The 27,593-nt window shown below is 42.8% G+C and overlaps 1 protein-coding gene across 2 annotated transcripts; it reads left to right on the top strand.

The window, feature by feature from the left end:
- The first annotated feature begins 456 nt into the window (after positions 1-456).
- LOC141933035 (ATP-binding cassette sub-family A member 9-like) lies at positions 457-26,127 on the top strand. Of its 2 annotated transcripts, XM_074847309.1 has the most exons (39): positions 457-546; positions 3,552-3,664; positions 4,188-4,398; positions 4,618-4,776; positions 5,719-5,819; positions 6,181-6,407; positions 7,213-7,351; positions 7,846-8,031; positions 8,601-8,733; positions 9,385-9,556; positions 10,243-10,301; positions 11,264-11,374; positions 11,854-12,029; positions 12,348-12,467; positions 12,780-12,918; positions 13,421-13,511; positions 14,107-14,246; positions 14,711-14,830; positions 15,391-15,550; positions 15,847-16,013; positions 16,459-16,586; positions 16,986-17,123; positions 17,679-17,792; positions 18,216-18,386; positions 18,551-18,664; positions 18,835-18,945; positions 19,532-19,597; positions 20,145-20,236; positions 21,209-21,329; positions 21,655-21,772; positions 22,032-22,123; positions 22,885-23,063; positions 23,540-23,615; positions 24,095-24,189; positions 24,793-24,912; positions 25,192-25,332; positions 25,505-25,584; positions 25,677-25,732; positions 25,855-26,127. In XM_074847309.1, the coding sequence occupies exons 1-39, from the start codon at positions 528-530 to the stop codon at positions 25,942-25,944; spliced, it is 4,845 nt and encodes a 1,614-aa protein (XP_074703410.1). In that variant the 5' UTR covers positions 457-527; the 3' UTR covers positions 25,945-26,127. The 2 variants fall into 2 exon arrangements, with proteins under 2 accessions (XP_074703410.1, XP_074703411.1); XM_074847310.1 differs by lacking the exons at positions 457-546; positions 3,552-3,664; positions 4,188-4,398; positions 4,618-4,776 and having other exon boundaries at positions 5,718-5,819; positions 6,335-6,407.
- The last annotated feature ends 1,466 nt before the right edge of the window (positions 26,128-27,593 follow it).

Raw genomic sequence — 27,593 nt, 5'->3', positions numbered from 1 at the left:
GAAATGAGAAACAAGAAATAAAAATCCCGTTGGTCCTTGGCTGCGGGATTCACCTCTGCAGAGGAAGGAGTGCTTGCTGACTCAGGCTCTGAGCAAGATGAGGAGAAGACGGTGAAGTTTTCCCTCCAGAGACACTCGGGCAGGGACGAGGTCGCTTTGCCTCCGATCAGGAGATCACGTTTGCCCCATCCCAGGGCACGCAGCTGTCCTGCTGCTGCTCTCCCCGGGACTTGCAAGCCTGGCAGAAATATGCTGTTCTATTGCACACAATGCACATGTTCTATTAAATACTGCAAAATGTAGTGTTAATATCTGCAAGCTCTAGGCCAGCTGGTTGTAGGTATTGCTCCCCAGTTGTGTCATCACTGCAGAAGCGTTGAGAGTGTTTGCGCGGCCGGGCCGGGAATCTGACGTCAGGCTGGAGAGGGGCATGGCCATCGGGCTGGGCTACAGCATTTGAACCCTCTCCAGGACTGCAAGGAGATGAAGAGCCCAGACATCTCAGAGCTGCAGGATACATCTTTCTAATGGAAAACACATCACCAGGTAAGGAGTTTCGTATTTCTCTTTTGTTAAGTGAAAAATTATACCTAGGGTGTTTTCATGCAGGGGTTGGGTTTGATGATAAATTTTTTCCTTATTTTTTTAATACAGTGTTATGCTGAATGTATAAGAGCAGTATCTTCCAGCTCTGCTCTCTGACAAACGTTGAGCTTTGCATCAAAATATTTAAGAGGCAAAGGAGCAAAAATATTCTGCTTTTCTGGGTGTGTGTGTGGATTTTGATTCTTGCTGCTGATGTACTTTGGTTTTAGGCAAAGAGCCACAGATTGAGTGCTGGGTCCTCCCAGCTAATTGATCCCTCCCTTCGCTCCCCTTCCTCCAGCCTTGCTATCACCAATAAAGGCTTCTAAAAACACTGACCCCCAAATTTCACTTCTCTGTATGAATTAAAGTGTTGAACTCTGATACAGGGCAGGATTAGAGCTGTTTTTCTCAAGAGCAGGAAAAAAAAACCTGTTTCAAAACCTGTGTGTTTTAGAGTAGAAGCAGTACAAATCTGTCTCGTATATATCAGGAATTAAAGACAGGGCTGCACAGGGGCAAGATGCAGTTTTTATATTTGCAGTAACTGGCAAAACGGGGAGGGCACGCTCACCTCTGTGCTCCCCACGCACAGGGATAAATCATTGGCTCTCGGAATGCCGGCAGCTCCTCTGGGAAGCACGAGATGCAGCTCACATTGTTCTCTCCACAGCCAGCATCGAGAGGGTCCAGCCACTGCTCCCGAAGAGCAACTTGCCTTTAGGAATCTGTCACAATATGCTCCATTAAGTTTTTGTTAGAGGGGGAAAAAAAAAATCTGAGGAGGTGCCAAGTGGGAAATCACTGAGACAGTAAATAAATGAAGTGGTTATAAGGGACACGCCTTCCTGGGACAACCTTTGGTATAGCAGAGCTAGACCCAGGATCCCAGTAAAAGTTACCACTGGGATAACAGATATCACGAGGATAGATATCACGAGGAACACACTCCTGAGTGTTCCTGGAGAGCAAGAAGTTTGGGTGCATGTACTGAGCCCTCAGGAGGGAAACGCTTCCAGAGACACCCAGTTTGACAAGTGATGCTCGTAACTGGATTAAATCTTTTCAAACTCTGTTGCCTCCAAATAAACCTCTGATGTTTGATTTTGTCTTCTGAATCTGAGGTTTTGAAACTCAGGTCTTGTAGAGGCATCTCTCCTACTTACATTTTGTGTCTTTCGGTGTCTAACTGAAAAGTTCTCCCTGATGAAGTTCGTGCAGCATTTGTAGGCAGCATCACTTGTTTGAATTTCTGGCTTCGTGTTTCAGCTTCAAGTGGTATTTGCTTCTTGCTCCACAGGCAAAAATAACATTAAAACTGGTAGAAATTTAGCTGGAATTTTCCAAAAAGTTTTAGATTTGCTCCATTATTTTTTAATGAAGTGTTTGTTACGTCTGTAGATATTCAGAGCAGTTTTTACAAGACCATCATCATGTTTTCCATGTTGTCCAAACACTCCAGTGTGAACCTTTGTTTACTGCCTCAACACCCCGGGCTGGGCTGCTGCTTTCAGTTCACAGTGGCTGAAATCCAGACCTGGGCAAAAAAGTAGCACTTCCTAGAAATCCCTTCCTAAATTGCTTTTAACCTTCATTGTAGTCTGCGGTGGGGAAGCATGGGAGAAAGCTCCAGGCAGGGAAAGCAGAGCACTGGGGAGATAAGCCTGTGCTAACAGTTGGAGGGTAAACAAGGATTCTGGATCCATCGCCCCTGGAGTACGCAAATATTTAATTCTTCCAAAAACAAACAATGAAGGGAACAGAGTAGTAGAAACGTTTATTAACTCCAGCTGCCCAATCCGCGAAATCAGGAAATAATGTCCAAGGGGAAAAGAGTACTATGCGTTTGAGGTTGCTTTGATTTTTGGTTTCAGCCATTTTAAAGGATTAAAATACAAAAACATGTTCTGAGGTTCCCTCCCCTGCCCTCCTTTTGAGAAGGTCATGAAACCAGTCACCCTGAAATTGCTGTTGTTCTTGCACGGGATATTTGCTGCTTGGCCACGTGATCCAAGTTGGAGCTGAAATAAATATTGCCCATAAAAATATCCCAAATAAATACTCCCTGCTCAGTATTTAGGAGGCTATAAAGAAACACATCGGTGTTTTAATGCTGCTCTGCTCTAGCTATACTAGAGTCATAATTCATTATATTAGCATTTGGGTGAAAACAGAACAAATTGATCTCTCACCAGCCTGCTTACGGGAGAAGGTGGCAGCATCTATTTTAGGCTACTTCTAGCATCTAACCAGTGTTTCTAACTTGGCCTCCTGGGTTGCAGCTGCCTTCCCCCTGTAGAAGATGTGGGGAGAAGGGATGTATGTAATGGGGATGTTTTAGGGTCTAGTTACAACATCTAGAGCAGATGAGCAGTGGCTTTGCCAACAAACCACATGTCTAAGGCAAGACATAAATTCACTGTAAGAACTGCAGCATCTGAGGCTCAGCTCAGATGTACAGCATAAACCAGAGCTACTGCACTTACGAGCTGGACTTGATGCCATTGCTGCCAATCATGGAGATCATGTATGTTTTAAGTATTTTGAATAACTGCATAAAAAGAGAAAATTAGAATTTATATCTCCTTTCCTCTACATGCCATTCAATCTTCTCACATTTTTAGTACAGGACAGACTGGCTTTTCTGTTGTTAATTTTATGTAGATGAAGAATCAAACTGTAGCCATTTGAATGCCTCATTCTACAGAGCCTCTTTGGGATGAAGAAGGATGAATCTGTGCATGTGGAAGAGGCAGCTGAGTCCAATGATGCTCTCTGTTCCCTTGCATGATCTTGGGCTATTTCATCTGAACTTCTCCTTGATTGTCCAAACTGTAAAACAGGGAGGAGTTCTTAACCTTTGGCATGTTATTGGCTTCATCTGAAGTGGTGTTTACCCAAGTAAACGTATTAACTTCCAGACATCTGTTTTATTCTCAATTATATTATTTTCTTTCTCATCCTAGGTGGGAAAATGCAGGGGATGTTCAAGAGAGCCTCAAAAATATTTCAGCAAACCCGTGCTCTACTATGGAAAAATATTCTTCTGATGTGGAGGATGAAGACAGAAAGTTTTCAGGCAAGTATCAGTTCTTCCCAAGGGAAGTTAGGATTTCCACTACAAAGTATTTTTACGTTGCATTGTTTTTATGCTAGGTGATATATGAGAAGCCTCAGCTGGTAATGCGGTTCTCTGGAAAATGTCAGCAGTTTCACTTCTTCCTGTGACACTACAATATCACAGCATAGTAAGGGCTTGTTACAAAGCTGGCTTGTTGCTTTTGGTTGTTGATCCCATTTCTGCACTGTCCAGAGGAACACAATGTCCAATTCATGATTACGGGTGTAAAATTATCAGCAGACCTTGTTGGCTCCGGTACTAAGAAAACATGTTTTTCACTTGGAACATTCCTCGTATTTTAAAATTATTACACCTGTGAAACAGCTCTTCTTCATTTACAGAAAGAAGGCATTCACGGCTGGAGGAGCTGGGCTGTGGAGCCCGATCAGGGCTGGATGAGAAGGTCCTAGAGGACACTTACCACCCAACCTCCAAGTCACTGGGCTACCACTCACCTTTGCATTTCCTTCCTTTCATTTAGGAATGGATTACATTGGCGATCTTTCTCTTAATAATACAAACATCATCAACTATGATATTCCACTACCCACGGCAAGAAATTCCTTATTACTTCCTTGGCCGATTAGATGACCCAGCCTTTAACGCTACGGGAGTTACACTCGCGTACACACCTGTAACAAACACCACCAGGCGAATAATGAGCAAAGTGGCTTCGGATTCTGCAGTGACGGGTAATGCTGCTCTTAAGTCCTTGTTACAGCTGCATTGTCTGAACTGACCCTGATACAGTCCTCTCTCATTGTGGTGGGGGGAGAAAAGCGTTTGGACAACCCAATTTCACAATTTTTGAGGATACAAATTGTGGCTGATGCCCATTTTCCTCTTCTTGCAGGACTAATCAAAGTTTCAACTGTGGTGTTTTGTTTGGTTTTTTTTTTTTTTAATGACAGGTATAATAATAGAAGAGGTGGAAGATGAGAAAAAACTGGAAACAATAGGAATTGTGGAGGAAGACATTATTGGTGTTGTTTTTAAGGATGACTTCTCCTACCATCTCAGATTTCAAAGCTACAGTGTGCTGTCTTCAAATGATGCCTTTGAACACATCGGTAACAAAATAAATGAAACAAGAGAACTTGATTTTACATTAAAAGATGCTTAGATGGATCTCTGCTGCCATGTCACTTGGAAGGGATCGAGGGTGTATGTGCTAAATGCTTCAAGAAAGACATTCATTAGAATTTGAGGGTTTGTTCACTTAGAAGGAAACAAATGCCAGAGAAAAAAAGTTTTTAAGACCACATACGCATTATCCACAGTCCTTTTTGTCCGTCTACCTTCTATGTCTTACCACGTCAAATCACGCCTGGAAAATGAGCATTGTGTGTGCACTAATCTACTTCTAACCTATAGTCCACGGACATATATTTTATACATTAACAAGTAAACCTACACACACGTTTGTCCACATTACTACTACTTTGACCAAAGGCACCCCTATTTACTGACTAAAAGTAGTGAACAAATCAAAAAGTAAGCTGCTTATCAGATAAAAATCAAGTGAGTTCATCAGTTGAGGGGGGGCGGGGGGGGGGGGGGGGGAAGTATTTTGTTAAGAACTGGTCTTGGAAAATGGAAATGGTGGAGAGGCTATTTACTGTCTGCACAAGTCAGTAGCTCTTTGCAAATGTGACGCCAGCTCCAGGATGCTCTGGATTTCTTAGAGGTGCTCCTCTCCTGCCCTCAGCGATGGGCATGTTTACGGTGTTGAGCCTGGGCCTCTGCCAAAACAGGCGAGCTGAGCGTGGCTGGCTCTTCTGCACCACGAAGACAGAGTTGATGCCACATCAGGTGGCCCATGGAGCCAAAGTCACCAATTCCCAATACCACATTATTCTTGGAGAAAAATGGCTGCTTCGGGAAAAAGACTGAGTAAAACTAAATCCTGAGTTCCTGACTCTTAGGTCAAATACATTTTCAACCCCACAATTACATATAAGTATATATGGAAATATATAGATAAAATTCTTCATTTTTTTTCTTTTCCACAGATACCTGCTTCAATTTTTCATCGAGTTACTGCAAAGTTCCATCGTACTGGTATGCGGGTTTCCTATCAGTGCAGTCCAGCATTGATGCAGCAGTCATAGAAGTAAGTATGATCATGATAGAAAATATGCTTTCTGTTCTTTCTAGTTATCTGTAAACTTAAAAGAAATAACCGAACAAAAAAACCCACCAGCAGGTGCGTTAAGTAATCATTAACTTTTTAAATACATAATGTAATTGAAAAGTTAAAAGACTGATAGATCGTTCTCATGGCTCAGGGCGGTGTTAGTGTTTATAACAAGGCAACACAAAAAAATACTAAATATTTTTTAAGTGGTAAATAACCACTTATAAATGTAACATTGTTATTGACAAACTAATAATTTTAATGCTTATGAAAACCTGTTTGTTCTGATGTCAGCTGTTTCATTACAGAAAATCAAATTAATGGCTAATTTCTCTAGGTGAAAACAAACCATTCCGTCTGGGAAGAGATGAAGTCAATTAGTGGCATTCGTCTGAAATCACCTTTGATCAAACCTGTGTATAAACTGGATTATATTTGGTTCATTATTTACATTATATTGTGCTTCTCCCCATATATGTACTTTTTATCAGTGAAAGTTATAAGAGAGAAAAAGAAGCTCAAGGTATTAATGAGAGCAATGGGTTTGCAAGACATCGCATTCTGGTAAGTCTCATAGAAATAAACTGTGTAACTACAGGAATTATATTATTGTATGTGTATAAGATGTATACTAGCTTGCAGGATGGATGTGGGTCTGGTACCACCGCTCGGGTGAGGAGCAGCAATTCCCCAGACCCCAGCAGCAGGCATTTGCAAACACCTAACCAGCCGTCTGGGCTCTTTGAAGCCAAGTTTTGCACATTGCTGGAGCAAAACATTTGCTGCTTTTCTCTGTGACGTACCGTTTGCTGGAGGACCTCAGTTTCCAAGCTCTCACACAGGATTTTTTTGTTGCTGTTTGTTATACTTAGCTCTGCTCTCCTTCCCCATAAAGAGAAAGAGCACTCTTCATGTAGCAGAGATGCTTGTAGCAAGGTTCTTGGGGGTGAGGTGTTGCTTGCCTCCAGGAAATGGGTGGATACACGCAGAGAACACAAAAAGCAAAGAAACAAAAAAATTTTGGAGAAAATTGTAAATGATGAAGCACGGGAGGGACGTAGGGTCTACCAAAACAGGCTTTCAAAGCCTCTGAGCGTGAAGTATTTCACATGATGAGGAAAAGCATAAGTGATTCTGGCTGCAGAGCCTCTGCTAAGATGCCCTGTGGCTCTTTGCTGGCATCGTTACATCTGCAGAAGTTTGGGTAGGTGCAAGACTTGGAATTTGCACCTTTCTGGACTGGAAACTAAATGGAAGTGTACTTGGAATTAGGAAGTATTTGAATTAAAAAGAGTGTATCTTATATTGGCTATGTCATGGCAAGTGCTGTCATGTACAGAGGCAAAAATAACTGTGCCTTCATTTGTAGGTTATCCTGGAGCTTGCTGTACACCGTTTACATTTCCATAACTGCAAGTCTGCTGACACTGATCACAATTACAGAAGTCACCCATGATCACAACTTTTTTGAAATATATTTTTTTTATTTCTTTTATGGCATAGCATCTGTAAGTCTGCTTTTGTGTTCTTAAATGATGCACAAATTTTCCGTTTCCTAATTAAAACATCTGCGACTCAAAGACTACAGAGTCCTCTAGGGCTGAGCATTATATGAGAAACTAACAAAAACTTCACTACTGGGATTTATTGATATAATTCATACGCTAATATATCACTGCTATCACATTTTGGGAGATTCAGACTTGAAATCAGAGTAAAGAGAGGTGCTAACACCAGCGTTAATGGGAAGGCTGGGGCTGCCTCCTTGCATCCAGCCTCCTCGAGAGGCCAAGAGAGATCTGATCTGTCTGCCCCTATAGACCTGCCCTAAATATCAGAGCTGTCTGCTAAATGATGCAAGCCTTGTGCTGTGCCATGTGCATCTGTAGGGGACAACTGAAACTCAACTGGGTTTCTGATTTTGCTTGTTGGATGTTCATGCTGGGTTTTTTAATCACCAGCAGAAATGCATCCTGCTAACTAGTGGTTTTCTCTGTTGCAGATTCACTTCTGTTTCATGCTCAGTTCGTTGTTAAAGCAGCCAAATATTGCCAGTTTCGTGGGATTTGTCCTTCACATCATCTTTGGTTTGCTGGGCTTTTTGACATTGTTTGAAAAGCTACCACAGTCTTTGGAATGGATTTTAAATCTCTTCAGTCCTTTTGCCTTTGCAGCTGGCTTCTCAAAGGTATGTTCAAATTAAAGCCAGCACATCATAAAAGTTGAGCCCACAGTGCTGCCAGATAACAGTAGCTGCCATATGTAATTCTCATTGCCATAATGACCCAATCGCACCCCTCAGCCCTAGATGCTTTGTAAAAAGAAATCTTGACTCCAAAAAGTACATGCTAATTCATAACAAATACAGTTGGACTGTCATGTGCATCCCAAATTTGACCAGCTCTGTATATACAATAAATTCTGATCTCTGGAAAATTATCACAGCAGTGGGGTGTGTCTGGTGGGTACCAAGATCTGCAAGAACCGTGAGGTCTTGAAGTGCTGCCTTAGCAAATACCATGTGCAACACTCTTCTCGTGTAGTAACTTCTGCACAATTTTGAATTCAGCTTACTGAAGCACTTCTGATACTTGTGGTCATAATAAAACGTTGCCTTGTTTAGAAACAGCACCGTGATCATGAGTGGGTGTGGGTTTCTGGCAAAAACAGTCATGATGACACAGCAGTGACTCGCACGTAGTGTATCTGGCTAAAGGAAGTGTTACATCTGACTTGTGCTTTTTTTTTTCCTCCTAGATAGTAAAATTGGAAAAATATGGACCAGCCTTTTCACCAGAATTGTACCCTTTCTTTAATCTGTACATCATACTGAGCCTTGACAGTGTCTTGTATTTGCTGTTGGCCATCTACTTTGATAAGGTTTTGCCTGGTAAGTAGAAATGTGAGAGAAAGAATACAAATTTCTTTGCATTTTTCTCTATAATCCTATCCCCTCATAGGGAGAAAGTTGCCAAAGGGGCCGTGGGATAGAGCTGAGAAGACTGTAATCTACATGGAACAACAAAAAAGCAAGCTGGTCAGGTTGTGGAAGGGCATCTTAACAGTAATGAGCCTTGCCACGTTACATCAGGGGGTGAAAACTAGATTTTCTGTATTGCTCAGAAAAAGAATGGTTGGGAAGAATCTTGTTTTCCCAGAAGCTGGGTGCATGTCGCTACCTCATTTGGTCCTGCCTCAAAATCAAGCTCCAAAAGGAACGTTAAACCCTGCAGCGAGTCACTGAGATCCTACTCCAACAGCCCTAACCACTGGGTTTAAAGGGATGTTGTAGGGCTTGACCTGATTTTCCTGTATGCTTTGGGCCAATGTCAACGAGTTTGTCAGTGAGGTCTTTGCTGTGATTTACAGACGTGGACGAGTGGACAACTTATATTGCAGAACTTACCAGTCCTTCTACACTGCTGAAAGCCTGTATTCTGCAGCTAAAGAGGAAGAGATGGCTGGACATGGCGTTTGTCAAAGTTGAATTGACAGATAGCAGGTTTTCGTTGATGATTCACCTTCTCTGTTTCTGAATTAGGCAAGTACGGAGTACCACATCCCCCTTCATTCTTCCTGAGACCGTCATACTGGTTCAAGCCCAGGAGTGGGTACGTGGGGCTGCGAGCTGGCAGCGAGAGCAGCCACGATCCCATCTCCAGTAATAACACCGAGCCGATGCCTCCAGGCTTCGATGGGAAGGAAGCAATTAGGTAAAGACTCCTGTAGGCATGAAAAATATAACGCTGCACATTGTAATTGACTCTAGAGAGCATAGCTGTATTGCACTGGTAAAAGTTAGACTCGGCCATCTAACATGCACAGATAAGCTGAATGGCAAATATGTGAAAGGGAGGGTTTGTTCAGTGTTTCATTCCCCTCCAGAGCTGGATTTGAACATTTCTTGGATGTGGTGCATCCTCTGTGCCAGGGACCAACTCGCTGCCCCGCGCTTTCCTCTTTGCAGAGTAGCAGCAGTGAGTCTGTTCCCCTTCGCTGTCACCTTTAAGAACACTGTGGATAGACTGTGCTGCATAAGATACTGTTATTTACATCCTTACCGGGCTAGTATGGCCCATTGCGATTGCTGCCCATTGCTTATTACTAGAAAGCAAATATAAATACGCTAAAATAATAGCTAGGTCGTTCTTTTAATTATATAACCACGTGTTATCTCATTCCCTAGGGCTTCCTGCTTCATTCACTAAATGTTTATTGAGTTTGACTTTGAAACTTTTTAAACATCTTTTAGAAAAGTAATTAGCTAATTCTGCTGGATCAGTTTGAGGAGAAAGTTGAGAAATATTCTTCCAATAGTTTTTCAAAGGTTATTTTGAGGCAGAGGAAACATGCCAAAATTGTGAGATTCAATAGTAACAGCTTGCTTACTTTCCTTTAGACTAAACAATATTAAAAAAATATACAAGAAGAAGGGCAAGACAACTGAAGCTTTAAGGGGTAAGAAAAGTTTTGTAATTCTTTTAATGTCATTTTTCACTAGATATGAACCCAAACTGTTTTGAAACGTACTGGATGTACTTAATTCTGCCTCCAGCACTGTTAAAATACATTATGCAATGGTTATTTCTGCTGGAGTAAATTACTGGCAAATTTCTACCAGGTTGTTATCTTCCTGTTCACTCCAGGAAAATTACTATTTATTATTTTTGCAACAGCAGAAGTGTCCTTAAAAGCTGTGGTTTTGCAGCTATGACCCACTCTAAAAATCCCTTTTTAAACCTCCCTTTCAAAATGTAAACTATTTTGGGCAAACAAAACTTGGTATTTTGGTTCCTGGCTACAGCCAATTCTGCTGTCACTGGCTGAGCCGTGTTCTCCAAGCACTTGCACGTCTGCCAACTGCAAGTATGCAAGTAGTTGGGATAATCAAAACATAGTAGTGGGATATTTGTTGAATGCCTTTATGTAACAAGAACTCCAAGTGACAGTGAAAGTATTGATATGGTCTCAAAGGTTTATATTGAGTAAACCCAACAACCCACAAAAACAAAAAATAAGTATTTTTTTAAAAGAAGAAAATGAGGTAGCTAAGTCTGGCTGCTTTGAAATAACTCTTCAAATTGCACACGCTGGAAAGGCTCTGGGCCTCTTCTCTTTCTGTGGATCTCTCTTGAGCCACGCTAAAATGAAAGATTATGAACCTTGCAGAAAACAGAAGTCAAAATTTTTTTAAATATCGAAATTAATAAACTTGTTCCCTCAGTTCAATCAAGACACGACTGCAAGTTCCTTACTAAGTTTAGTCCTAACTGCTGAAGATGCAACCCATGTTTTTGGATCTGTGTTTTTGCCTCTCAGCTTCAAAAGGAATGTCACTCCTCTGCCGTACTTGGCAGTAAGCCACAGGTACAAGTCTCTTTCTCACAAAGCATCCTAATGTTATCCTATTTCTATTCTAGGTTTGTCCTTAAATATATACGAAGGCCAGATCACTGCATTACTTGGTCATAGTGGATCTGGAAAAACTGCTCTCTTAAATGTGCTCAGTGGATTTTCCAAGCCTTCAGCGGGTAAGATGATGGATCTGAAGGCTGAAGAGGAGAAACTGTTTGTTTTTTTCAAGTGTAAGGGGGTAAAGATGCAAAAACCAAGTTTTCCCTCAGTCATTCAGTCTGGTTTGTTGTCAGGGCAGATTGCTTCTTCAACGTGAGCTTCAGGGCTAATGCATCCCCTGTGGATACGCTCATGTGTGCGAGCATACACAGCCGGTTAGTTCTCCATCTGGATGGCCTGATGTTTTCCATGAGCTGCATACCTATAGGAAAAATGTTTTAGTTCTTAAGGGAGAAGTTTGATGGTCTGAAATATTTTTGAGTGGTATCAAAGCTTTGGACAACACAGAGTTATTTTGCTTTTTTTAAAAAAAAGCACTTGAGAAACATCCCCAATGATGGAATTAATGTCAAAGGTATGAACACAAAGCAGTTTGCTTTCCCCTTGGGACTGGGAAATACTGTGTAAAATTTGATTCATTCATTCCTGTGTACAGGTTCTGCAATGATATACAACTACAAAGTTTCTGAACTATGGGATATGGAAGAAATTCAGGCAATGGTTGGGATTTGCCCCCAGTTTAATTTGCATTTTGAAGCCTTAACGGTGAAGGAAAACTTGAGAACTTTTGCTCATATCAAGGGGGTTCAGCCGAAGGAAGTAGAGCAAGAGGTTGGTGTGTGTTTGTCAGTCACTCTGTTTTATGGCATCTTGGACAGTCTGAGCTTTCTTTATCAAATATTATTGCAGCATCTTGTTCTATGGAAATTACAACAACCCTAATTTATGGGAGAAGTGTTTTATCAGTTCTTTCCTATCCTCATGCTATAAGAGTTAGAATTCAGATTTGCAGTATTTATCTCTAAGCAAAGCCATTTAAAATAAATAAGTTTTACATCTTGAAGTTATACTCTCTTGTACTGTGTGTAGCCATTTAGGAATTAAAATGTGACCAGTGCTTTGGAAATCTTGTCTTTGCATATTGCCAAGGTGCAGAAAGTTCTCGCGATGTTGGATCTCACCAACCTTCAGGACGTTCACGCCGATACTTTGAGTGGGGGACAAAAAAGAAAATTGTCTCTTGGAATTGCAATTTTAGGGAATCCCCAGGTAGGACCGATCGTATTTACACAAAACATGTACTGTTTTAGCACATAGATTTGCATTTTGACTTGGCACACAGACGTTTGTACTTTTCCTCTGGCACTCCAAGTCTGCTGACCTACTCATTCACTTGGCTGCCAGAATGCTTGAGGAATCTAGGAATAATATTGTAACAGAAGAAAGAGCAATAAAAATGGCTGATATTTGAGGATGAATTTTATTCTTAGAGTGAGATCATCAAAAGCATGAAATGAAATGATGTAAATGCGGAATTGCCAGGTTGGACACGTGGAGATCTGATCTTGTTCGCCTTTGTAGGTGTTGCTTTTAGACGAGCCGATGGCTGGGTTGGATCCCTGCTCCAGGCACCACGTGTGGAGCCTTCTGAAGGAGCGCCAGGCTGGACGTGTGACGCTCTTCACGACCCAGTCCATGGAGGAGGCCGATGCTCATGCTGGTGAGCCCAGATTTTCACACTGTGGTTGGCAACGGTTTGCAAACAAGCCCACGGTCTGTGCTCGCTGGACACGTTTTGTCTGATAGTGACCACCCAACCTAGGCTGAGCAAAGGCTAAAACTGGACTGACATGCCCCTCCAAGCCCTTGCCTGTGCTCTGCTTCAGGATGAAGCAGTTGCATATTATCTGGATATACCACTAGCAGCACCCACACAAATTAGTGATATTGTTTGAATTAATATCTCTCCTGTTTCCTTATTACTCCTGGGCTGCATGGGAAATTTTCCACAAGCTTGTAAAAATGCATCATTAAAAGATTAACCTTGATGCTTGGGAGAAAGGCAGCGGTTTAAAAAGAAAAGAATCTTCAGCACTGGCCTGGTTTTAGTCCTCTCGACTTCATTATGAAAATATCTGTTGAGTTCAGAAGGAGCAGTGTGAGGTCAGTTTACTGCGCTATTGTAAATCCCCCCTAAATCCTTTGTATTCCTACCTCCTTAGATCGGAAAGCTTTCCTCTCAAATGGGACATTACAGTGTGTTGGCTCATCTCTGTACTTGAAGAGAAAATGGGGAATTGGCTATCACTTAAGGTAAATCCTCTTCTTTTTGGTCATCACTCTTTTTATGAAAAGTTTCTAGTTGATGTATTTTCATGTAGAGTCTGTGTCTCTATAGAATTTCTATATAAAGTAATAGAAATCTTGACCATTCATTTTAGAAGGCTTCTGAGGTTGCCAAAAATATCTTGCTTTGGATAGCAAGCTGTTTTTCTTTGGAACCCAATCCTGAAAGCTCTGAGCATGTAGCTAAAATGACTTTGCAACCTCCTTCACAGCCAAAGGGGGACTAGAGCAAGATGAATTCCTATTTCCACATACTCTGTGGTGCCAGAGTGATGTACAACAGCTTTAACGTGAAGTTGATTTTCTCTGGATTTTAATGTCTGTGTTCTTGGTTTAGCAGCACTGGCCAGGATGATTATTGTTAACCTCAACTATTTCTTGCACGCATGGCAAAACCAGGGGCACTGCAGATGTCTATAAAAATTCCCATTGAAATGCTGCCCAGGTTTGGAGGTTTCCCTATGGCTTGAGGAACGACTGCTGGCTTTGTATTTTAAATGGACGGTGCGTGCATTTTTTTTTCTCATTTAATATTATAGCAATTGCTTTTTAATACAAACAGAATACGCATAAATGACCTGTGTGACCCTGAGCTCACATCATCCCTGGTCAGACAGTACATCCCCGATGCTGTGCTCAAAGGACAGAAGCAGGGCGAGCTGTGTTATACGCTTCCTCTGGAAAACACCGATAGCTTCCCAGGTAAGAAAAGCCTGTTGTTGTGCCAGGGTTGTAAAGGGAAACCAAGTGGTGGGAAAAGCAGAAAGCAAAGTTGCTGTGAAGGGAATAACTATATTCCCTGATCCATACTGCAATTAGGAAGCCCAGAGCTGCATAAACATCAGCCTTAAAGAAAGCCTCTAATGGACATGCTAATATTAATAATGCAGATAAACAAAAGAAAATCCAACTAATCTACAAACTAAAATCCACTGAGTCTCCTCTGGTTTCAGGATAACATTTCTCCCACCAGAAAGGTCCATGGTAATCAAAGTCTGCATTTTCCACTACTTATCTCTGAAGAGCACGATAATTTTGCCATGGTTTTTAAGTTATGGAGTTTAATAATGTGAATGCTAGAACATAGTGTTAATCATGTTAGCCTGAGTTTCTGCTCAACGCTAGCTTTGGTTGCTGGGCTGAGTCTGGTTGTTTCTATCCTGCAGATCTGTTCAGCCATCTCGAGAGCAGTCTGTTGCAGGGGGTTGTTAATTATGAGGTTAGCAGGACAACCCTGGAAGATGTTTTCCTGAAGCTGGAGGGCGAGGAAGCCATCAATCAAGAAGGTAAAACATTGACTCCAATTTGTGAGTGTGGTATGGTTAAGGTTCCACATATACATATGTTTTAATTAAATATCTAATGAGTTTCTGTTAAATGTGAATTTTGGTAGTTTTGGGTAGGTCAAGAGTTGCAGTTGTATTCAACTTTCCTTTAGTGAAGAATGTCATCTTGGAGACGTCAAGATGATTCAGTCTTGACTTTCCACAAGCTTTTAAGCACAAGAATTGAAGACTGATGTTGGAAAGGTGTTTGTCTTTGAAGGCTATACTTCCCAGACCAGGAGGTGGGACGGGATAAACTAGACAAAAGGCATTTCAGAAGGCCAGTGAAGATATTGGATATGTTGCCATATGAGCCAGGGTTCAGCCAGTCTGAATTCACCATTGTAAATTATGTTCTGGATAAATGATGGCCCCTTTTCTCTGCCCTTGTTTCTTTTCTGGGTAAAAAATAAAAGCGTTTCTCTATTCAGAACAGAATATCCTTGTTGATTGTTTGCAATTAAAACGCGTCCTTCGAATGCTCTTTGTGGATAACAGTATTTCTCATGATGAACATACAGAAGACAGAGACCTGGAGGAGTGGGACCAAAGCCACCTGGCATTTTCCGAGCAGGAGAGGGTGGCAGTGAGTGGGATGGCGCTCTGGAGGCAGCAAGTGTGTGCCGTGATGAGAATTCGCTTCTTAAAACTAAAGCATGATGGAAAGTTTCTCCGGTCCATGTAAGTATGAGAGCGCTTGCCCACTCTGCAGCCCTCGTGCTTGGCTTGGTGCTTTGCAAAGGATTTGATCATTCCCTTGAGTGACTGAGGGAAGGCTTAAATACTGATGGAAATGTTCAGAAGCAGAGAATTAGGTCGAAAATGATTAAAAACTGCAGTAATAAGGAGAGTTGGAACTTACTGGTAGAGCTCTGAATTGCTTAAGTTTTAAATTTCCCCTTGTCTTTCTCAACATAAACCACACAATTAAAGGTGGAGTTCCCCCGGACCCGCTTATGGTCTGTTTTTCCATCTAGATTGCTGTTCTTTGGAATATTTATCCTTCCAATAATGACACTTTTCATTGGATTTCAACTGTGGGACAGCTCCAGTAACTGGGAAATCACGGCTAGCTTGTATTTCCTTCCCACTGAAGCGAAAATTCAAGATAAGTCGACAAATCTTCTCATCTTCAATGATACAGGTGAAGAAGAACGTGTGATGTTGATTCACTTTCTGCACCACTCTGAGTCCTCTTAGAGTTGATAGATCAACCTTGCCTTACTATTTCTGTACGTTCCTTTATATATTTGTGGCTTTGGGAGGTATTTTCTTTTGAGCAAAAGCAAAACCAGTTTTAGTAATGATAACTGCGTAGGTGATACTTAAAAGAGTAATGAACCAGGCAAATTAAAAAAAAAAAAAAAGAAAGCAGTAAACAAGTGAAGTAAGGAAACATATATTGTGTTTAACCAGTTTGATTAAAATAGAAAAAGATAGAGAAAATATAAGTTTGCTTAGATTCTGTATGGTATGGGGTTTTTAAACATACCTCTGCTTTGCAAGTGGGAACTTGTCTATATGAAACTGTTTATATTTAAAGGAAAAAACTCTAATTACTCTAATTTCTGTTCCTGACCTGATTTCAGGATCAGAAATTGAGGATTTCATTGCTGCTTTGAAGACTCAAAACATAACCCCAGAAATAACTCATGAGAAAAACGTCACAAGCATTCCACTACACAATGGAGCTATAAAAATATCCCTGGAAGGCAAGGTGAGGGGTATTTTTTTCTTCTTTCATCCTGTATGTCAACATGATTTTCTGAAATGTGTTTAAATGAGGCGCAGTGAAATACACACACCAGCAAAAGGGAGAATATTTGTTGGACATATTAAATAATATCAGTCATCCTGTTTGTGGGAAGCCAAGATTATATTTGGTTCTTTCCACTGTATGCTTCTTTAGTGATCTTTAGAGAAAAGCATTAACGCAAGTCCTTTGCCGTTTTCTCCAGAAATTGTTGTCTTCATCAATCATTTTGCTCATGGTTCCACCAATAAAGCTGCCTGATTGCCTTTGTCATTGCTTTTCTCTAAACCCCTCACTGCAGTCAGCTGCTCCTCACACCTCTCGCGGGCATGAAGGTAACGTCTTTTGCTTTTCCATCTTCAGAGCTACCGATTCACGGTCATGTGTAGTGCAGAGCCCATCAACTGCTTCCCCGTGCTCGTAAATATCCTCAGCAACACCTTCCTAAGGCTCTTCAATTCCACTGCACGTATCCGTGTCTGGACGGAGCCCTTTTACAGTGTGAGTGTCCTGTCTGCCTTGGTGAAGATGAAATGAAATAGCCAAGCTGAAGTGATAAGGACTAGAGGGGTTGGAAATCTGGTTGGATGAGCAACCGCCAAGGGGTTGGGGTCAGTGGTCCAACTGCTGGCCAGTTCCTGGGGGCATTGCTCAGCGGTCAATACCGGTGCTTATTTAATGACAATTTCTTCTGCAGTGTATAAGAGCTCTATAGGATTTCAGTGCCATAAGATATTTAATCTTGCGCTATGTGGCAATGTGGTAGGAATACAACAGTGATACTTGCAAACCCCACCTTCCTTCAGCATTTGGCAAGAATCAGCATCAAAAAGATGGTCTCTCTCCTCAATAATTTACAGTAATTCCAATATTTTTTGCAAATTCTAAGATGCTAAATGCTTGCTTTATGGCCTTGTTTTGTGTTCTTAAACACAAATGTCTCACTATTAGTCTTATTGCTCACTCGTGTGTTTAACCATTCTACGAGCGTCAAACTAGCCAGATTTTCCCTGAGCAGCTGTTGATTATTGATGACTCTGAATTTCTCTTCCACAGACACAAAATCCAGAATTAAAGAATGATATTTTCTTCATCTCTCTCAGCTACATGCTGATTTTGGCTGCTGGTTTGTCCCCTCACTTTGCAGTGAGCAGCATGGAAGATTACAAGGTAAAAAGCACGTGCTGACGGTGATCTTACACAAGAAGTGAATGCAAACGCAATGTCTCTGGAGCACAGTTCATGTACCGGTGGGCTGGCTGGCATTTCTAGGTAGGATGCTATTAAAAAATACAGCCACATGAACACAGTGTTGTGCCAAAGCACATTACCCTGCATCCTGGGGAATCGGCTGGGGCTCAGAATGGTTTGGATGTTAATAAAGATTTTGGGGTCAGGAGGAATTTTGATTTTTTTTTTTTTTTTCCTTTTAAGAATGATGTGGTTTTAAACAACCGTAGAACTAAGAAAGAATTGAAAGTGCTTGGAAAGCTCAGCCAGGGAAGGGAGGAGGGGGGGGAGTAATGGAGAAGGGAGAGGAATGATGTTTTAGGCTCTTCTAAATCAGCTCTTTTTTCCCATTTGCTTTTGCAGCTCCAGGCTCGCACCCAGCTGTGTCTTGCAGGGCTCTTCCCCTCGGCATACTGGTGCGGGCAGGCGCTGGTGGACGTCCCGCTCTTCTGGACCCTGCTGTGCCTCATGTTTGGGTTCACGGTGCTCTTCAACCGCACGTGCCCCTTGCAGGCCAGCACCGTGCTGCCCCTGGTGAGTTCTGTGCCTACGGGAAAACGGGCAGACACAAATCCCCCTCCCTTGCTTTGTAGTGAGTTTTTGCTTTAAATATTTTAATCAAAACAAACCGCTCCAGGGAGGTTTTCATATATCCACACCCATCTCCTTGTCGTTGACATCAGTCTCTCTCTCTCCAGATAATTTGCGTCACTGGTTATGGAGTATCTCTTGTCCTCCTTGTCTATTTAATTGCCTTTAAATTTCGCATGGGACGAAGTAATCGTTACATTTGGTCTTCCATCTTCATTCTGGTAAGTGAAGTGAATCTTCGCTCTGAAGTGTCTGATTTACACATTTTGCCACTTGAGGTTTCATTTCAAATATACTGATATTCAGCAGAATAACCCAAATCAGTGACAAATAGCTTATTTTTTAGCAACAATACATTAATATTGGAAATACTTTTCCTACTTTATTCCAGGTGAATTTCATTCTCTATATGTTCAGTGACCTACACGAAGCATTTTACTTCATCTTCTCTACTTTGATTCCTGTGTTTCCACCGCTGGGCTGGTTGATGTTCTCTACACCAGTGAGTAAACATGTCCTACTAAATTCAGTAATGGTCCTAATAGTGCAAACGGGAAAAGCAAGAAGCACTTTCCAAATTCCCTGTCTCAAAGTGCCAACTGTCACAAAGAGAGAGCGAGAAAAGATAACAGGAGAAGAAAAGGTCCAGGCTGGTGAGTGAGAGAAGAGACCAAGATTTGACTTGCTAATCCTTTGACTTGGATATTTCTAGTTTATTTACAAAAAGCTGTTACGATGACTGTATTTTGGCAGCTGGGGTAGCATGGGAGGGGAAGGCGGTGGAGTGGGAAGAGCTGAAGGGATGCAGTGAGCAGACAGAAGGAGGTGAAAGTACTGAGAAGAGAGAAGCAATGATGGAAAATGTCAATCTAACCTGCCTGCTTTGACCTCTGAATTAGCCGTAGCCAAGGAAGCCACAGCTCTTTGAGGCAGTATGAACCCCCAAAAATAATTACACATCAAAGGCCCTTTATTCCATTCTGAAGAAAAGCTAAGCATCCCTACATCCCACACTTATTCTGACCCTGCACCGAGGCACACCATGCTAAAGAATTTTTCTGACTGACTGATATTTTTTTTTCTTATAGCGTTTCTCGTTGTTTCACAGTAGCCATCTTGAGTCATGGAATAACATCTTCGTAGCTGTCTTTGCAGTAAGGAGCAATTTGATGATGGGTGTTTTGGAAAGGGCGACTGTTCTAATGTGATGGACTTGCACTGGGCTTGTATAACTCTCCCCATAAATAAAGCATGGGTTTATGTGGTCCAGGTTTCACGTTAAATGTTGGCAGGGGAGGGACATCCAGGTAATCATGGGCTTGTGTCTCATGTGACCCCTGGATGCTGAATCATATGTGCAGTAATGGTGGGGGAATTAAGTGGTGCTCATGTAGAAGGCAGTGATATTATTAATTAAACAATCAGTCTAATGCTGCTTCTACAGAAGAAACATGTGATCTCTGATCCTGTCTGTTGGAGTGCAGATTATCTGAGCTAAAACTGCAGTATGAAATCAAGGCTTTTGCAAATGATCTGCATATGAGATAGAAATGTGTGTGAAACACCAATTTACCTTCTTCCCCTTTTGGACCTTTTCAATAGCTGAAGCAAATGAGAGAGGTCCCTGGATCCCCTTATAATTAAAATTGATTGTGTTGTTATCTTGTCTCCATACAAACCTAACTCATTTTTGCTTTTTAGCCTTACATCCATTGTGTGATTTTTGCTTTCCTCCTGCGCTGTTTGGAGATGAGAGGTGGAGAAGCAGTTATGAGACTTGATCCCATCTTCAGGTGTGTCCCGGGCAGCCGGCGTGCCTTGCGAGTCACCGTTATCCCAGCCTGCGGGGTGGGCTCGGTGCTGCACGGCCAGGCAGGACCCTCCTGACTCACCCCTGAGAGCAGGAGGAAGGGAGGAGTAAACTTAAAAACATTTTGCAATGTGTGGATAAACCCCATATTTTTAGTTTTAACCAGTTTATCTGGAGGGGAGGAAACCAAGAACAAAGGGAGGATTCCTCTGGGTCATTAGCTTCCAACTTTACTTACGGGAGTTTCCCTGAGTGTGTCTGGAGGCAAATTCCCACCCAGTGTGTTGCAATAGAAGGTCAGTTGAACTACTGTATCCTAGAGAGAATAATAAATGTGATTTAAGCTTTTCTTTATTAAGCTTCATAGCTGAGGTTTCAGGACATTTCACTACAGCTGGCTAAATTAATAGTCATGAATTGAAATCCAACATTTTAACTCCTTTTTAAATATGTCAGTTTGCTTTCTGCAGGACAGAGACTTTCCCTAAATCTTCATCAGGCTGGGATCGTCTGCTATCTGCTCTCTGCTTATCTGTCGCCAACAGCATGCGACTGACCACCTAAGTCATGTGGGAGAAGATTTGTAAAAAATACTAAATTGTCAAATATTAACAAATGTGACCCAGCAGGGATTAGATGCCCAAATAGCTTTGAAAACCTGCCCCATGTATTTTAATTCTCCTTGAACAGATTATTGGCATGTGTCGAGCAGGGGACCACCAGTCAATACTTACTGATGAAGGAAAAGCTAAAGCAGACCTTTATTTTCTCATGCATGCCAGTGGGATTTTTTTTTTTCTCCCCCCATGAATAAATATTTGAGCTGTGGAACAGCTCCCTGAATTCAAATAAATTTTGTGGGGCACTGCACTGGTGCTGCCCTGGGAACAAATTTGTAAACCCAAGCCTTTTTGGAAGTGATTCCTGGTGACACCATCTCTCCTCCTCCTCGTAGGATCCAGCGGAGGAGAGCGGTCACCCGCCAGAACAGGGACCACCCTGGGGAGGAGTCCCCAGAAGTCCAGGCAGAGAGGGAAAGGGTGAGGAGCGTGATGGCCTCTCTGCATCAGGAGGAGGTGAAAGCAGCCTTCTGGCTTGTTTTCTTTTTCATTCTCCATCTTCAGGTCTGTCTCTGCTTGCTTAGCTCATACATTTATTACTTACCAATCTGATGTCCAAGTGCACATCTCACCATCCAGACCACAGTCTCCCTGGCACCAGAAGGAGTTTAGCTGGCACTATATTTTTATTCCCATTCTGCTTCTTTCCTTTTTTTCTGTTGCTCTTTGATTTTTAATTTAGAAATGTTCTCTTTAAAGATTCATGCTTAATGGCAAGAACAGATGAGTTGTCTCATGGGATAGGAGCAGAGTTTTTATTTCCCACTTCATCTCTTCACAGGAGTCGGTTATTGTTGTCAACAGTTTGCGCAAGGAATATGAAGACAAGAAAGCCAGTTCCATCTTTAAGAAAAAGAAGAAAGTTGCTGTCAAAAACCTCTCTTTTAGTGTCAAAAAAGGTTCAAGTATTTTGCTGCACTCCCTATAAATGGCTAAAATCTGTGAAGGTCACATTTGGAGGCCATATTTTTGTTAGAATTTTCTTGTGTGCAACCAGACCCAACACACCCAGGCTCCTGCGTTCACAGTTTTAATTTATAGGGATAAGATAATGAACAACCCTTTTTCATACTGTACTTTCAGATATGGCCTAGAACACAGGGAAGAAAGTCTTACTAACAAAAATTATTATTAACAGTTCTTACTTATTTGTTCCAGGAGAAGTATTAGGTCTGATAGGACCCAACGGAGCTGGAAAAAGCACAACTATAAACATGATTTCTGGAGACATAATAGTGACTGCTGGGGAGGTAGGTGATTCCTTTGGAGCAGCTGAGAGGAAGACCTTGATGCTTTTATAAATTGAGGATGTGGTAAGGCAAGCTGGCAACACAGCCCTTAAGGAATTTATGTACATGCAACCCTGAATATTTACAGAAGTAAGAAGAAAGTGTTGATTTACTAGAAGCACATTGTAATTTTCATCAAAATCAGTGTTACAGACTTAAGGGTTTGAGCTACACAAAATCTTTGGTGTGCATTTGAAACCCATCGTGAAATTTCACAAGCACTGTAAGAAATGTTGACATCTTAAAAAAAAAAAAAACCCAAACCCAACACGCTTCATAAACAGCCTTGCAAAACCAGGAAATTGAAAACGAATGTGAACAGGGTTGGGCCAGCAACAATCCATCGCTTAATTATGTGTTGATTAATGACATGTGCTGGGGGAGGGGAAATACCATTGCTGTTACAGATTTGGGACTGAATGTTTGAAATAGAAAAATATTACTAGGAAAAGATAGTGTCATGTTGGTACTGTTACCCAGTTTTATGGTAGTATATACTGTTTGGTTCTGTGGAAACTCTGTCCTGGATTCAGGTGAGCAGAAGCCACGGGAGAGGGGGATGATCGCTCCAAGGATGCTGGCCCTCCTTTCCCAAGTGCTAATAGTTCCTTATAACACAGTTCCTTATAACACAGGAGAAATCATTTCCACGTTTGCAGGGGGTTCATTGTTTCACCCCAGAATTACAGACTACAGCTACAGGGACGCGTGTGTTTGTGCAGGTGCTGCTCCAGGGCCGCGGTGCCGTTGCCTCCTCTCCCGGGCAGCACAACCCGGGGTGCCTGGGCTGCTGCCCGCAGCGGGACCCGCTCTGGCCAGACCTGACGGTGCACCAGCATCTGGAGGCGTATACTGCTGTGAGAGGGATGAGCAAAGAAGATGCTGCTGTGAGCATCAGCCGGTATGAAGCTAAATGATTTTAGCTTTTGGTTCTTCCTCTCTTCAGAGATGCAGGACAGGGAAAGGTTTTCCTGCAAACAAACCTGGCTAGTGTGATTAAGAGACAACACCTACGAGGCCTCTTTACGTTGGAGAAATGGGATCTCCTTCTGATGAGATCTTCTACTTTATACTGTTCTCAATCCCTTGTTAATGAAGCCCTAGTTTATCTAGAAAACTTCAGAAAAAAAATTAAACTTGCTCCAGTTCATGGCCAGTTACATGAGTAACTCACTTCTCCCATTAGCTGTGCTTACTGTCTTGAGTTTCTACAAAAATTCCTAAATTTACTGTCTGAGCTAGGAGTAAAATCAGCAAGTATCTCAAGGTGATGCATATCAGCTGAAACAAATATGTTAGTCTCTGGTTCCTCAGTACCCCCGACCACAGCATTATCAAACAGAAATGGTCATTTCAGTATTTTTCCATTCCTCACAGCATAGAAAAGGCCTTGGATCTCCAGAAGCATTTAAAAACCCCAGCTAGGAGGTTATCTGCTGGAGAAGCCAGAAAGGTACGTGTTAGATTTGTGTTACTTGAGCAAATCCTGCTCTTTCTTCCTTGAATGTGGTGCACAGGAAAACTTTGGCAGTGTGGGTTCCTCACATTAGGAACCTGCAGGATCCCCCCTCTCCTCTTTCCCCACTCTCTTGCATTGTGTTTTTAATAAATGCTAACCACAAATTGGATTTACAAGGTAATCACCTGTCCATGCCCTACCACATGCATCTGTCAGTAAATAGGATGGAAAACCACTTTTAGGTCTTTGGCAGGCTTTGGATTTTGGGGGAAAGCTGATTTGGGGAGATAAAAGTGATAACTAAGATCACCCGAGATGGGTTTGTTTGAATCCCCGTTCCTTCTGCATTTTGGAATCCAGAGCTTCATCTTGTAAAAGATTCCCAGGGATTAAGATGTAGCAGGACAACCCACCAGTTTTGCAGGAAAAGTAAAAGCAGACCTGACCTGACCTTGTTGTCTTTCCCATTTCAGCTGTGTTTTGCACTGAGCGTCCTGGGAGATCCGACGGTGATGCTTTGGGATGAGCCATCGGTGGGCATGGACCTGAAAGGGCAGCGCCGTATGTGGTGAGCAGCCCTGTTTTAGCAGAACTGAGATGTAACAGATTTAACAGGATGGGTCTTACCCTCCCTATTGTAGCAGCCATTGGCCAGGCAAAGAAGTTCATCCTCGGTGGCAGAGTACATCTATATTTCTGTTTTTCCTAATGCACAGGGGATGGGGTACCACTCCCTAAACTCCTTACTCAGTGGGCAGCAAGCCCTTGCTAACCATCAGATGTAATCTTAATGGTAGTGCACCCAAAAAAATCTGAGTAGACACCAGCTGAACTCATGCATTTGGTACAAAAGACAAAAATCCTGTTTTCTTCAGAGCAAGAGAAAAATTTATAGGTAGTTCTTCCTTTTCATCATTCCCCCCAGCGCTTGCTCTAGCTTTTCATCAACAGTTTGCACTGAAAGTGAAAAATTTGGAGGGATGCTGACATGACAAATTGCAGCATAGCATTGGCATCCATAACTCATCTTTAAGCAAGATGACTGAAGTCTTTTAAACAGTCACCCACTTTTTTATAATTTTATCATTTCGGTTGGTTTTTGGAAGGGACATAAACCAGGAGATATTCTTTGGCTGTTCTTGGGAAGTAACTGTGATCCCTGTGTTCCCAGGAAGGTTATTCAGACTGCTATGAAAAGCAAGGAGCGGGCAGCCATCCTCAGCACGCAGTACCTGGAGGAGGTGGCGGCGATGTGTGACCGGGTGGCCATCCTGGGCTCGGGGCAGCTACGGTGGGTACCAGGGTCAAACTGGGATCACCAGGATGCCACCTCACTTTTAGTCTGGGGTTTTTTGGGGTTTGGTTTGGTTTGTTTTATTTTCTTGTGAATCTAACAGAAAATGTTGGTTTGGATTGTCCCAAGTGTGTAACAACTGTGAGGAGGCAAGTTGTTTTAGCAGCACAGTATAAACACCTGGTGAATAAGACGACGTACATCTGCTGCTCATATCCAGTGATCGCTTTATTTGCTGCTTATGATGGTTTGAGTGCTGTTTTCACTCCTCTGCAGGTACATCGGTTCGCTTGAGGATCTGAAAAGTAAGTTTGGCACAAGTTACCACCTAGAAGTCAAAATGATGGACACGGGGCAAAGCGATGCTCTCCACGCCGAAATTCTGCACCTCTTCCCCTGCGCGGCTCGGCAAGAAAGGTCACTGCCCCGTGGGCTGCACACCCAGCCTGGACTCATGCTGGGATGCTCTGTTGCTCCTACTGACCTTGCTCAATAATTTACCTGGGAGTACAGTAATCCTACAAGCACCCCTAAACCTTGGTGCTGAGTCACGAAATGATAAATTCATGGGTTTTTATTACTTTTTCAGGACTTCTTCTTTGCTCGTCTACAAGATACCAATGGAAGATGCACTACCTCTGTCGCAGTCTTTCTCCAAGCTAGAAACAGGTAAAAGGAAACAATCAATTAAGTAATAAGATTGCTTTCAAATTGTTCATATGGATTTGTTTTTTAAGGATGCCTTCTCCATCCCTCCACAGCTAAACGGAATTTCAGGCTTGAGGAATACAGCTTGTCATTGCACACTCTGCAACAGGTATGCTGATGTAGAAGTCACAGGTTGAAAAGTACCTGTATAAAAAGAAATAACCCGTGACCAATGTAAACACTGTCAGTCCTTGGCAATAATGGGGTTGTTTCCACTGTGGCACATTGCAGGCATTTATAGACCTCACCAGGGACCTGGAGGAGCATGACCTGGATACAGCATCAGATGGGGTTGTGGAGCAAAGACCACTTCACCCCTGAGCCCTTGGAGCCACGAAGGAAAATACTCAGCGTATTTCATCAGTGTTACTGATACATGTGATGGGATGCAGCCCTAGGACTTGGTTACCCATGTCACAACACATACCACTCTGCAGGTTTTGTGCCTCACAAAGAAAAAAAGAATTATTATTTTAATAAATAAAGCCTTTATCCTTTGACAAATTAGTGCCTGCCATTCATCTGTACCCCTGCTCAGACTGAAGATTTGCTGTGCTGCGGAATAATACTGCCAGGATGAATTGCTGGTCCGAAGGCAGCGAGGTGGGCACTGAGGCCATGCATGGGGGCTCGGTCGTTGGAGAGAATCATGTGCAAGCTCAAAGGAGGTTCTGAAACTCTCATTCATCTGTGGCGGGAGGACACCAGGGCTTTGGCTTGCTCAGTCCCGAGAGCATCCTTCTGGCTGGTGTAATGTGGCCAACGGAAGTGATGTTTTCTGGTGGAGGGGTGTGGGGTTGTGATTTGACCCAAAAAGATGGTGTTGCTGTCTGTTCCAGCTCAGGTTACCTTGGCCCACCTCTGCTCCCCACCACTGGGGACACGGAGAGAGGAAAGGACTCAGCCGTCCCTGGAGAAGTGTAATGCAAACTGGCAGCTCTTAGACCACCATCTTTTAAAAAGCAATTATCATCTGGAGTCAAAATAAGATGTGCTTTGACCCACAGTAAAGCTGGAGCAGAACAGTAGGCTGAACAGGTCTTCCGGCCACAGCACGGGTGTCTGACTTGCTATGGTGATCAGGAAGACAGGGTGGGCTCCTCACTAGCACCCACCCTCTGTGGGGGCACTGGTGGGGAGAGGGGAGCAAGCACCAGCAGTCTGACCTCGTCTGAACAGATCAGCATCTCTTGTCACTCATCTGCCTGACAGGGTTAGCTTTAAACAATAAATATAAAAAGCTAAATAAAATAGAAACTCCCTACTTTCAGGCAGCTTTGTGTCTCCCCTGGTGCCCCATTGCCCTGTCCCCCAGCACCCCCAGGAAATGCTGGGCTAGGGACCTGCTGGAGGACAGGGGCAGCACCACCCCATGGGATGGACACAGCAGCGAGACCCTCACCCACGCCACGAGCCCCCCTGGTTCCTGTGGATGACACTGGTGAGGCAGGTGCAGATGATGCAGGCACGGGCAATGCAGGCAAGGAGGATGCGAGTGGATTGTGTGGTCCCAGATGCGTGTCTAGGCAATGCAGGCAGGGATGCGGGCAAGCAGGTGGCTACCATGGCTCAGTGATGGGCTGCTCCTGCCAGAAACCCAAAGCATTCACCCCACACACCCAGAGAGCTGCTCTCCGTATGGATCTCCGAACGTCAGTGCCTCTGTCGAGGAGGCGGGCAGGGACATTGCTTGAGATTCACTGACTGGGGCCTGGCATATCCACTTCTTCGCCTAAGGTGTTTTTTTTTCCCTTTGCGAGGAGGGGCTGAAAGGGGAGGAGAAGGTCTGTACACCTGAAGATGTACTGGGGACAGGTCTTAACTTCATTCTGTGTCCTGACTTATTACGCTTCTGGAGTCTGCCTGGCTCTGAAACATCTGAATGTTTTTTAAATCCTGGGAGTGTTTTTTTTTCCCGCTAGGCAGAGCAAAGGGAAGCAGATCCAACTCCTCCATGGTTACAAGCCCAG

Source organism: Strix aluco, chromosome 21 (assembly GCF_031877795.1).
Source record: "Strix aluco isolate bStrAlu1 chromosome 21, bStrAlu1.hap1, whole genome shotgun sequence".
Lineage (NCBI taxonomy): Eukaryota > Metazoa > Chordata > Aves > Strigiformes > Strigidae > Strix > Strix aluco.
This window is presented reverse-complemented; position numbering and strand designations above follow the sequence as displayed.

Bases quoted from the DNA above. Each gene is read 5' to 3' on its own strand.
- LOC141933035 (XM_074847309.1), top strand. The intron at 12,468-12,779 runs GTAGGACCGATC...TCGCCTTTGTAG, and splicing joins CAATTTTAGGGAATCCCCAG to GTGTTGCTTTTAGACGAGCC. The intron at 12,919-13,420 runs GTGAGCCCAGAT...CTACCTCCTTAG, and splicing joins GGAGGCCGATGCTCATGCTG to ATCGGAAAGCTTTCCTCTCA.